The following is a 13269-nucleotide window of genomic DNA, read 5'->3' as shown; positions in this document are numbered from 1 at the left end:
CATACTAAACCATGCACTTGCATTAGATGGGACTGCTGCCTTTGGCAGCCAGGATTCGGTACTTGATGTCTAATCCTTGCCTGTCCGGACCTTTTTGCAAGCCATTAACTAACGTTACTAACACTCATTTTGAATTGCTTAGTCTACAGGGTGGTTGTGTCTTCATCAGACACCCCTATCTATGTATAGCACTATTCTCCCAGCCACATCCAGTCTACAAATCAAAATGTTAGTTCCTTATGTAATTGGAGCAGTGAGCGCTCCATCAAGAGCAGACTACGCCAGTGGGTATTGTGACTATATGATAACTGCTCAGCAGCTGCCCAATTCCACATATCTTCTTGCCCAGTGCATCCCACAGACTAATTTGGCCCATTATGCAGATTCTTGTTGTCCATATGTCTAGGGTTTATCCCTCTGATCTAAGCAATGCAGCCTCATACATCGATCGGTCACATTGAATGCTACACTAATATACAGCTTGTGCAGCAAATTCAATGTTTTCTTCGGTGTTGTCGTTATCTTACATTCAATTCACTTCTTCCAATGGTTGCTGTTCTGGTAGCGGAATGTTAGCTTCAACGAAGGCCGCTTCATCAGGAAATGTAAATAGAAATAGGTTTTATTCCTATATTGCATGCATAGTCTGGCCGGGTATGACATTGCATATGGTATCCTATGTTCCCTCAGCAGCTTCTTTACTCAACAAATGTATGTCGTTCCTGTTGACCTGCCAAGGTATAGTCTGAGAAGATTCGGATGGTGTTAGACCCCATCCTTAGCTCCTGTTTCTCCCTCGCTGTTCTCATAACCATGTCCCGGTCTCTATAGTTCATGAGCCATGCAATGATCGGACGGGGGGAAGGTGCCCGGCTTAGCTGCTGGAGATCTGAGCGCCCGTTCGACAAACATCGAGGACCAGCTGGGGTTCCCCAACTGGTCTTCAAGTAGTTCCTCGAGAGCTAGCTCCATAGGTCCCTTTAAGCCATCCTTGGGTACCCTACGATTCGTATGTTGTTCCAGCGTGACCGCGCCTCTAAATCTTTACATTTAAGTTTGAAGGTGCCTAGATCTTTGGCCATGTTTGTTACTGTGCTTTGCAATGCCTCTATTGCATCTTCGGCTGTGCCAATTCTTGATTCGGCCTCTGTGATTCTGTGTGTGGCCTTTTCCAGCTGTGCTCTCATCGATGTGAGATTAATGTTAATACCGTCTAGTTTGTCATTTATAGCAACGAATAGCTGCTTCATTGAGGTGAATGCACCCTGTATATCCATAGGGGTCGAAGAGGTTGTCGGTGTTGTCGCCTCTTTGTTAGTTGTTCCCTTATTACTCATGTTTGATTTGGCGGCTGGTTTGGTAAATCTGACCATCGCCCCGTTCTTCTTAGAGGCCGCCCCTCCTTAAGCATTATACAGTGGGAGACAGACGCTCGCACTATGCATGGCTTCGGTAGTTCTGTGACCCAGGACAATTCTGGATATATGTCTTATGTTCGGTTGGTTCAAGGACACCCCAATTTTGATTTGTGTTTCAGCCGGGTGTGGTCAGTGCGGTAGTGTCCATGTTTTATTCTTCTTTGTCTTGTCCAGAGAATACACGACCGCCGGCACTGCCCTGCATGTAGGCCTAGTGGTGCGTACAGTCATGAGTGCATTCATGGTGGCCACTCCTCTTTGTCGCAGAGTACCATACTGCCACTTGCCCAAAGCTCTCTATTTGAATTGACCCTAGGGTGTATCCGCTGCGTGTGGCGTGATGCGTAGTGAGCCAAAAGCAGTCCACTCGAACCTTCACAGGGCGCTCTTTTGGAGGTATGGTGTCAAGCCTGATATCAGCGCAGATGAGGCATACGTCACGCGCTCCCTTCATTGGAGGTACCCTCACTCCTTCAGTCTTGTTGTGTGGATGGCCTCTGATTGTGTTTTGCTGGCCACCCCTATGATCCCCTTTCTGACCACTATGCTGGCTATGTGACCCATCCTCAAAGCGTAACTAATAGGGGGCCAAGGAGCAGTTGGTATGCCAATTCAGGCCCACTCACGTCCGTCCGTGACCTGGCGCCCACCGCCTCCAGCAGATGGTATTGAATCACGTATATGGTCTCTGGGGGTGCCACGGTGCAGGAGGAAATCCCATAGTGTAATCACTGTGCAAGGGAGCAGTGTCGTGTGTACAGCAAGTATGGTCCCCCAGAGTTGAGGTGTTCGGTTGTGCATACGAGTTGGCCAGTGGAACGCAGACCGGTCCTCAAGGTGGCCCCCTAAGGTCTGCCCCTACTGTGGTTCGTTGCTTCTTGCTGGGGAGCTTTACTCCTATGGCTTGTTAGAGTGCTGCTGCGTTTGGCCACTTCCGCTCGTGGCGGGCTCCTACGAGTTACGAGGCCTACTGGTGCTTTGTTATCAAAGCGCTAGGGAAGCGTCCACTGCTCGGGAACAAGATGTAGAATTTGCTGCTGCTTTGAAGGTCAGGGGTGGTGAGGCTGCCTCATGGTTCAGAGCGTTCCATCCCCCTGCCGCCCCTTACCGTGCCTTACACGTGTTGTTGTTGCTTCATACACCAGGGGATAGGTGGGGGGCCGGAAAAACACAATCCTTCCTCTGCAGCGTTATGCTGTGCCGTTTGCGTCTGATGCCAGACTTCGCTCGAAGCCCGGTGTTAGAAGGGTAGCGGGCCTCCAGCGTGTCCCGAAAGTTGGACTCCCTCTCGTGTGGTCCGGGGGGGCAGTGTTATTGCAGCGCGAGCAGGCCAGGAGTACCATCTTCCACACCCGCCATAGCCCGCAGCTGTTGCTTGAGTCACTGTATCCAGTGCGGGTCCGATGATCCGTCTGGGTTAAACATTCACTGCCCAGCCACCTGATCTTTGTTGCGTTGTGTAGCCACGTCGCACTGAGCCAGAGATACCCCAAAAGCATGGCGCTGTCGGCCTCTAGGTCGCTGGATGCCGATTTCATCACACGGTCATATCTCAGGCCCCACTGGACCAATTTGTACGATTTTTGGGCTGGGGGCTCCCAGGCTCTTCACACGTCCCTCTGTTCGGTATGGTGCAGAACCGGACAGTTTTCCGCGAGTATATCGTCTGGAACCCTGGCACGCCATCAGAGCTCACACACGAGCGTCCATTCAGCTACGTGCGCAACAGCGCCCCTATTCAGTGTATTTGATTATTTATGGTTGAAGGGTATATGTGTACACCCCAGAGTGCTCACCAACATTTTTTGCCCATTGTCTGACTTTGAATGAAACATTACTGATGCCAGCTCCAGAAAAAGGATTGTATCCAAGATGTACAGATCTATAGTAACAGCAGACCTTTCGGGGAGACAAAACTTTAAACAATATTGTGCTTCACAAACCGGAATGGACATATTTGAGGATACATGGGAAAGAGTCTACAAGATCAATTTTTGTGGCAACCCCTTTACAGCTACAATGGAACAGAACTTCAAAATGTTGCATTGCTGGCACTTATACAAACCAGCGAGCCCCCCACCCCAGCCACCCAGCAAATAAAAAAATTATCAGGAGTGTCCTCCCTCTGCCCCAAGGAATGTGGCCAGCAAGGCACATCATATCATCTTTGGTGGACATGTCCCAAGATCCAGGTGTGAGGCTATTTTGAGAGCGGAGGAGGGTGGCAATAGAACAAAGATGGAAAGAAATTCCGGCCCCACGAAAACGGACTGGATGAATAAACTGTGGGATATCTTCATCCTAGAGAAGCTAACTGCAATAGTAAACGACAGCAGAAACGCTTTCCACATAGACCGGGGATTGTTTATTTGGAAATGGGGTAGTAGCAAATCAAGCTTATAAACTCGATAGCGGGCTTGGCCAACACTTTCAATAACATGGGTCTCTAGCGCCGACTTCTCCATTTGGGATGGATCTGCAAAGAGTGCCTCAGGCATTTTATATCGGGATTTGTCTTCATTCATGTTTGATCAAGTGTGCAATTTAAGATTCATGTGCTGCAACCCTGTGTAGTGCACGTTCATATGAGGGAGTGGGTGGGAGAGAGACGGAGGGAGGGATGGGAGTGGGAGGGTTGAAAATGGAACACAGGTCATGGTAAAGATGGATATGCAGTGAAAATCGTGCACAAATGTCACTAGTACAAAAATAAAAAAATTTAAAAAATTTAAAAGAAATCGTAGCAAAAAAGCACCGGTAAAGGTGTACCCCATTATACCATTTAAGGGGAGCGGGGGTGTCCCCCCCTTTCCCCTTAAATGGTATAATGGGTCCAGGAGTTGGGGGAGTGTCCCTGCATCCTTTACATGGATTGCGGCGGCAAAACCACGGCCTTTTTGCCGCGATATTTTGTGTCCACATTCATTTTTGCTGCTATTTTAACACATGGAACCGTAAAGATGGAACGTTGACAAAAAGTTATTTTTGATCAAAAATGACTACAAACTAAGTAAAAAAAATTTAAAAAAAGATCAGTGGCACCCGTATTAGTTTTAGAAATTAGGCAATCTTTATGTAGCAGGGAATATTCAAATATTCTCTTCCCATTTAGATATATGCTGCAACAGGTTAGCCCACATTTGCCAAATCACTATTCTTCAATTCACAGTCCATCGAATTCTGGGTATGGGAACAGTGATGTAATTTCATGCCGAGTGTGCGACTGAGGGTCGGTCTTCTTGATCATCACAGTGAGGTGGGCCTAGAAGGGACAGTTTGTGCAGCGTGGATCGAGGGCAAGGTGGGCACTGTGTGGGATGTGGTAAGGGAAGGGGTTGGAGAGCGTGTATATAATGCTGAAGAGGGAGGTATGGGAAGTTAACATAAAAAATGTATAACAAGTGGCAAATGCAGGGAAAATGAATGATGTAAGTCCCATTAAAAAATATAACGTGGATTCGGAGAGGGCACAAAAACGACCAAAAGGGAAACAGCAAGGATGGCACGCCCAGATTAATCCAGAGTTGGTGAGTGAGATTCGGAGAAGGGGATCCCCATCAATGATTTGCCCAATAAATAATCTGCTGCAACACTGCACCTACAGATACATACACTACTTACCAGTTATGTTATTTTTTGCTTTTGTTGATATAAATTGCATACTGCAACTTCTACTAGAATGTAGACGAAGGTAAGTATCATTGAAACCTTGGACAGGCCACAAGTGGTTGTGGTATTAGAACTTCTCCATAGCTGGTGAGTTTCAGGGACCTCCCGGTATTCTTTTACAGATTTTCAATTGAAAGAGAGGTAACAATTATCGCAGCAGAATGGTACATATTTTCTCCCAAGAGACATTTGTTAAGGTGGGGCAGGGGGGCGGAGAGGTGGCGGTGTGACAGGAAAATCTCATTTGATAATGTTATAACAATTGTATTGAAAAAAGTAATGCGTAAAGAATTGTTTTACAACTGTAACTGGCCATGAAGTGATGACATGAAAATGGCCCATGTACGGTGTTCACAGTATTCCCAGCCGAAGAAAGCAGACAATAACTTCATGGTGGGTTTGGGCAATAGTAGAGTGGACAGCAAATCCTCAAATTTATAATAGACTTACTTTTACAAAACTTAGTTCCTTCAGAACATCATCAATAATACCCCGCCGACGCAATGCCTTCATCAAATCCTCCTCTGATAAATGATGGCTCTCAGTCTTTAATTCTTCACTAATAGTTTCTGCCAGAACTTCACGGATCTTGCCATGGACATCCATCTAAAGAAAAATAATTTCTGTTATTAGACCATCAAATATTTTAAAAACAGAAAATGTCACAGCCAAAGGAATCTACCAATGCATGAGAGTACCATCTCACAAGAACAAGCGTCAACATCATGGGCTCCAAAAAGAGAAACTTTAGAGATTTCACACCGTAGCCTCTTGAACAACCTATATATACCCACAGTGGCCAGTGGTTACAATTTGCTTGTATTTTTTTCTCCCTTGATGTTTGATCCTAGACGCACTTAAGGGGGGGGGGGAATACCATCTGGTGTTTAGGGAGTTCCCCATGGGAATGGGATACCTTGTCCTCTGAAGGGGAGTCTCTCAGTGAAGTCCCGCTTTCCCAAACCCCTAGGGAGAGTTTTGCTTAGCACGCTCATCTCCCTAGCCTAAAGGGGGTGGCTTCCCCCTAGGAGACAAGTGATGAATTACTTGGATTCATCAACTTGGTCACGGCCACCTCTGCTCAAGACATCACACAGGACATCACAAATGTCTTGCACATACCTAGAGTTGGGAATGGGGACATGAGGACCAAAAAGTAAAGACCCAAGCTAATTTAGAAGGAGTAGGACGAAATGTCAGAATAAAAATGACCATCCCCACCAAAAGACCTAAAACACACACCATGAAAAGTCCTAACTACCAAAGTTCGAACTTTTTGTGGTATGCGTTTAGGTGGGGTCGGTATGAAAAATTAAAAAAGAGGCTGTGGGCGGCTGGGGGTTGTCCCCCGCAACACCCCGCTCACTACAGTGAGCCGGGGTCACCCCCGAGCTCTCCCAACAGAATAGGGTGAAAAAAAAGAATGAAGACAATTATATATTTTTATTTTAAAACGTTTTTATATGTTTGCGATTGGCCATGGTTTCCAACAGCTTCAAAGAACTGGCCCTCGGGCTGTACCGGTGTTATGGGCCTATAACTCGTTACAGGTCCTCACTGAGCTCAGGCTTTTAACTCCGTCATCAGGCCCATAACGCCAGGTACGGCCCTCGGGCTGCGTCTATGAAGCTTTATCCATACTATTCCAGAAGGGTATTGTCAGCTTCCAATTTGATTTGAAGGCAAACACAAAACAAACCCCAAATGCAATGTATAAATTTACAAAAGCCGATTTTCAATGGAAATGGGCACAATGCAAGAGGTCATGAGCATAACAGTCCCGGTTGCTCAGGGCTACTCCTAGACCTCCCCAATACACCCACTGTGTATGTCAGTGGCCATTTTACCTCGGGTATGGCCTTCAACCACACATGGCTGCAACGCAAAACGAAAACCTCACAAATGTACCAGTAATGGTCCCTCTCATACCAATTAACATGGAAAATAGCATCTTAAAAATAACCTAACTTGCAATGGGCAAAAAAAGGAAAGTGGCCAACAAGTTTGGGGTGCTACTTTTTTTGCTAGCGATTTCTGTTGCACAGGTTCTATTCTAAGCTGGTTTCTCTTTCCTTGGCTCTAAAAAGGAAAATCCAAACTATACATCTTTGAATCCCCACCTCCTGCCCCTCTCCCCTCACCCTCTCCTCCTCCCCTTTTGCCCCCTCTAACACTGCCCGTCTCCCTCCCTCCCCTCTTGCCCCACCACCCCCTTCTCAGTTCTCTCCCCATCAGGCGTTCTTTCCCTGCTTTGGGGTTTTTCCTCTTCACTCTCTGCCCAAGTTTCTCTGGAGCCACTGCATAACTGCTTCTGATGAGCAGTGCTCCCTTGGAGGGGTGTGTAGCCTACCAAGTCTTCCTCGTGCTGTGGAGCCGCTTATGGAACTCGTCCGCTGGGCTACGTGTTGGCTGGGGTGGACTCTCCTCTTCCGCTTGGTGGATGGTTGTGTAGGTGGCTTCTCCCAAGGGCTTAACCTCAGCCTTCCAACATACTCTATTCTCGTGGCTACACAGGACGATCTCCTTACTCATCCATGGGGCCTGGCTGCACTCCTCCAGTGCACGCCGCCAGCTGAGTCCCTGCATCTGGCATTCGCTCTCTGTTAATGGTCACGCCCTGTATGCACGCTGCAGCATAATTGAACAGCATTATTGAACATGGCAGAGTCCCCTACTTGATTGGCTCTTCAAATAAGCCCCCCTGCTGGAGGCTGGTCCTCTTGTCCCTTTGCTGTCTTCCATGAGCACTGGGTAAGGTTTGGGTCAGAAGCCAAGTCAGACAGTGTAAAAATGGACAGAGGTCTCATACAGCTTAGCTTCTACTTACCCCCACGAAGGTGTTGCAGAGGAGATTCTGCATGCCTCTGCAGGAAATCCCGTCCCCTACCTCCTATATGTTGGAAGCCTGAGATCGTGCCATGTTCGACACCAGCAGTTGTGCCAATACTGCAGCGTATATTCGAAAGAAGATACCCAGTGAGACAACCCTATAAAATGTATCCCCGAAGAGACAAAAATATACGGGAGGAACTCCCTGAAGGAATATAAAAAGAGCAAGGAACGAAGTCTGATGTCAGAAGAGTACGAACGTCTTAGGATATTGGCTGAAAAGGAGGTATGGATCTACAGAAACTAATGATGAAGTAAGGAATCTAGTATGAAAAAGAAGATTACATGTGCATGAAGTACTGAAGAGAATCAACCATTCAATCACTGTACAGATGCTGAAACGCAAGGCAGACCAAGTCACCATAGTAGCTGGCTTTATGTAGCGTGTAGAATGCAGGCGATGTCGCCACTGTATAAAAAGCTGGACATCGGTATCATGAATTTTAGTCAGCCAGGACCCACGAAGAAGAAAGGGAAATTGTGTTGCAGCAAGAATAAGCTGAATAGTAAAGCTGCACGCTGAGATTGTCTGGCCTGGAGTCAAGACTGAAGCAACCAAGGTTGGCGGTCTATTCTGGAAAGGCGTGAACGTGCAAAGGATGAATCGTCCCTTGTTAAGGTGCAAAGAAAGAACACCAAGTGTGCCAAGTTTTAATCATTTAAGACATTTAAAACCTGCAAAATTGACCAGATCATGGTCTCCTGTCACGTGAGCCAAGGATGAAAATAAGTCGAACATGGAGTCCTAGAACATGATAGTGAGTGCCTGCATTCCCATGTATTCTCAGAGACCAGGATACTTCACAAGGCCAAGTTCAAAGACATTATCCATGGCCCAAAAGGCTTCAGTGATTGAAGATGCTGGCCAAATTGGGTAGGGACGTAGAGTCAGGCCCATCTCCTTGCACCTGGGTCTGGGCTTACGTGCTACTAAATGAACCGAATGTTTCAGACATGGCACAAGCATGGCAACCAATTATAGTGGTCCATTTAACGAAGGACCTTATAGTTTGAGCACCTAATCTATTCTATGTCTCTCTTCCACATTAACCAACCCACTTTGCCTTACAGCGCCACATGAGTGCCTAGAGACCATGAAAATGGAAGCAGTGCGTGGTATAAATCAACTTAACTTAATATACCATACCCTGACGTATCGCCAAGTAAACACTCCAATGGAACTGTGGGAAAAGGCAGTTTTATGATCTCCATCAGTTGACTAGCAATCACATACAAGAAGGCATAAACTACGGGACATTTTGAAAGCACACAAGAACGAGAACCGAGGACGATTTCACTCAGTGTTGCATTGAACATACAAACATGGACTGTTGTGAGGTATACTCTGTTCAAGAACTTAAACGAAACCCATCTATGAATTACATTTACTGAAGTGAGGACATACTCATGACCACTGCTTGTCCATGTGAATCCCAAATCTGGCTACCAATTTGAACAAGCACTACATTTCTGAAAGAGGGCGATTGCTCTAAAGAGGTTTATGAAGTCAGGAGATAATAGGTTTACAGCCAGAAACTCCCGTTGTAAAATGAGGGAAGGGTGTTAATATGGATCCAACGGGAACCTGGCCGGTATACACTCAAAGAAATTTGCTATGCAATTCTGTAGTTTTGCCAATCAAATGACCACTTATGTAGAAACTTTGCTATTTAAGTTGCCCTCTTCAATGAAAGCACAGCTCGCCCTGCATTCCTCTGTTGCCGTTGGTGCTCTCTTCATCCTCTTTTGTCTGTTTAATTTAAGTGCTAATGGAGGCAAAGTGCAGCAGTAATCCTCTCCTGCATCCACTGTATGTGTGTCAACGTTATATCTTTTAAAAAGACAGTGATGCAATTCCATTCCTAAAATGTATTTTGTTAAATAATACATAATTACAGTATTGAGACTGTAAAACCTTGCATCGATCCATGCTTTACAGTAAAGTTTAGCTTAGTGTATCTGAATTTGATAGTGTCAACTATATTTCATTTTGTTGGTGAAGATGCATCATGTTGACTAGTGAACTTTTGAAAATGTACATTATCACATGATCAAATGCTTTTGATGGCAAATCTACTTCTGTAACCTGCAGGTTGCATACATCTTGCAACTGGTGCTCAACCCATGAGCGAACCCATACTCCTTGACATTCTATATCATCATCCTGTTGCTTTATACCAGGTACCCTGAAAGTGAGATGACCACAAACTGCAATATTCCACCTAGTTTGGCCAGTTCTCTGCCTGTTACGCAATCCACTCTGCTTAGTCTCTTTCTTTCCTCTTGCATAATAAATACACAAAGCAAACTAAATGCTTATGCAAAGTAGTGATCACCAGATCCATCCAGCCTGTAGATCTACTGCAATACCAAACACTGTAGTTCGCTTCTAGAGCTCGTTTTACTTTATGATTGTATTATATATTACCACCTGCAGGAGATAGCTGGCCAAACTGTTTTCAGAGCCCTTTTTTATCATATCTCTGTGTCCATTCATGCAGCTAACCTTTTACATTCTACAGACACTCATCTATGGCTCGCAACGCTGTTTCGCCGACTCAGTTCAGTAGATGTTATGAAGGGCGAGTAGCATTTAGAAGAGATGTTTGAAACTTATTTATTTAACATCTACTTTGTTTGCAGTAAATGTCAAATACAGTTTCATTGTGCATGGCTGGACTCTGAGTGGCAAAAGTAGGTTTGAAGTGACATGCACGAAATCGGATGATACATTTGTTGTCCTCAGTTGCTAAGGTGCATTTCTCTTAGGTGGAATAGGTAAACTAAGCTACCTGACCTGCAGGTCTAGCTGAAGAGTAAAGAATTTGCAAGGCCTGAATCCTCTTATAAATGTCTTCTTTCAGCTGTAAGCAAAACTGCTGTATTGTTGCTCATTTCATGTCTTGGGTACAAATAACATCCAGTGACATTAACAATAGTAGTACAAAATTGCTAATCAAATGGGTCCGTTTGCTAATCAAAAATATTTTAATTAGCAAACTCTGCTGATCTATTTTTATTTTTGAAAACTAATTTATGTCTTGCCGTCATAATACCGCTCCCCAAACCTAACAAACCTGGGCACAGCTGTGGTTCCTACAGACCCTTGTCAATGCTGAATCAAGACGGCAAGATATTAACTGCTGTCTTAGCAAATAGACTGAAGAAGGTTATTGGCAAATTAATACACCCGGATCAAACGGGCTATGTTCCTCATAGAAACATTACCAATAATCAGGCGACTCCAGAGAATCATTGAGTTTGGCAGAGAAAGAGATGAGGAAATGGCAATTGTGTCTTTGGATGCAATCAAGGCCTTTGACTCTGTTAAATGGCCATGGCTGCTTGCAGCCCTGAAGCACTACGGGTTAGGGCCTGGATATGTAAGGTGGCCGAAAGTTTTAGATAGCGAACCGCTGGCTAGAGTTAGGACAGGATCTGTGATATCGGAAAGGTGGCAGCTCAGCAGGGGTACTAGACAGGGATGCCCGTGGTCGCCAATGCTCTACATACTGGCCCTGGAACCTCTAGCAATATATCTGAGGCAGCAATATGACACCATAGGCATCAAGGTGAAAGGGGAGTGGCATCTGATCTCCCTATATGCAGATGACATGCTGCTGTACTTGCGATTCCCAGAAGAAAATCTCCAGTACATCCTAGAAGTGCTGGAGAGATACACTGTGTTGTCCGGTATAGTAGTGAACCCCCAGAAGTCCAGCATGTTCCCATTAGGGGGGTACATGAGGATTCCAGCGGAGCGGCTACCTGTATTGCAAGTGCTGTGGGCGGTTAGCACATTTCGGTACCTGGGGATAGATATATATATATACACCACACTGTGGAGGAAGAGCATAGGTGCAATACAGAAGTAGCCACTAAAAAAATTGAGAAGTGCATGCAATTTTGGGCACAGCTGCCCTTGGCGATGATGGGGCGGGGAGCAATGCTAAAGATGGTGGTCCTGCCAAGGCTCCTACACTACTTCAGGAACATACCGTACCTGATTCCTAAGAAGTTCTTCACCAAATTGAATAGCATGTGTAGGGACTTTTTGTGGCATGGCATGCGAAATAGAGTGGCGTTATGGAAGCTACAGAACTTCCATGTCAAAGGAGGGATAAAGCTGCCCAACTATGAGGCTTACTATGTGGCAAGCCAGTTACAGTACGTTGCCAAATGGCTCTCTGACGAAGAGACCTCGGAATTTAGGCTGTTTGGGCGCGATTGTGCACCTTTTTATTTGAAAGGGATGATATGGGTACCCAGGGCGGAAATGGTGGGGTGCCCTAAAATGATGCTACTGGGGTGGAAGGTGTGGCGCAGGGCATGTCAAATGATGGAGAGCCCGTCCCCATGCTCACCGCAGATACCACTGGTTGCATTGACGGGGGCAGACACGCAGCTACGAATGATACTCAGGAACCACTGGGAACCGGCTGGGGTGGCAACAATGGGTGATATTTGGCGGGAGGGTTCTAGTATTACTTTTGAGGGGCTGCGGGAAGAAACTGGGTTGCACGAGGGTCAGTATATTATGTATCAGAGTGGTACAGAGGATTAAGACAACATGGCCTGAAACTGTGTTGGAGGAAGAATCAGATGCCACCATAGACGTGATATATGACATAGCTGAGTGGGGGGGTCATGTGATTTCCAGATTGTATGAAATGCTGATGTCTTAAGTGGGGAAGGAGGTCACGCAGTTGAGACTAGACTGGGAAATGTAGGTTGGAGTCCCGATGGGAGACGGGATGTGGGAACAGGTGCAGGGGTATCATAAGGTGTCTAGAAACGCGAGGCTGAAACTGATTCAGCTGTACATAACGCAGAGGGCATATATGACGCCTTGGAGGATATCGAGGTTTGAAAATGCAGGACGGCAGGTATGCCCCAAGTGTGATGAGAACGCTTGCATGGTGCATATGTTCTGGTCATGCCCTATCATAGAGCGTTTCTGGAGGGGAGTGAAAGGGAAACTGGAAGAAAAAGGGGTCAAGATTGTAGTGGATACAGTGTGGGCCTGTCTGCTGGGGGAGTTCCCCAGACCACAGAAGCTCAGGCATGTGAGTAAGCTGAGGGATCTGGCTTATGTGCTTGCAAAGAGGAGGATTGCCATGGGATGGAAGTCATGCCATGTGCCAAAGGTAGAGGTGTGGTGGAGAGATTTGCAAAAATGGGCGGAAGCCGAAACCATGGCATGGCAAGAAGCGAGTAGCACAGGGGGGGGGGGGGGAGACCGAGTCCTGATGTCCTGGAAATCACTGATAGCTGAACTGTTTGGGTCATTAGA

At 46.1% G+C, this 13269-nt stretch overlaps 1 protein-coding gene across 2 annotated transcripts in view; it reads right to left on the bottom strand.

Moving 5' to 3' along the window:
• Positions 1-13269, bottom strand: part of CEP76 (centrosomal protein 76) — a 616847-nt gene that overhangs the window by 515335 nt on the left and 88243 nt on the right. For both annotated transcript variants that reach the window (XM_069620830.1, XM_069620831.1), the window contains exon 2: positions 5538-5693. In XM_069620830.1, the coding sequence (XP_069476931.1) occupies positions 5538-5693 (156 nt within the window). The remainder of the gene's footprint in view (positions 1-5537; positions 5694-13269) is intronic.

Source organism: Ambystoma mexicanum, chromosome 5q (assembly GCF_040938575.1).
Source record: "Ambystoma mexicanum isolate Mex_15411 chromosome 5q, UKY_AmexF1_1, whole genome shotgun sequence".
Classification (NCBI taxonomy): domain Eukaryota; kingdom Metazoa; phylum Chordata; class Amphibia; order Caudata; family Ambystomatidae; genus Ambystoma; species Ambystoma mexicanum.
Note: the sequence above shows the minus strand (reverse complement) of the source record. Positions and strands in the feature narration are given on the sequence as shown.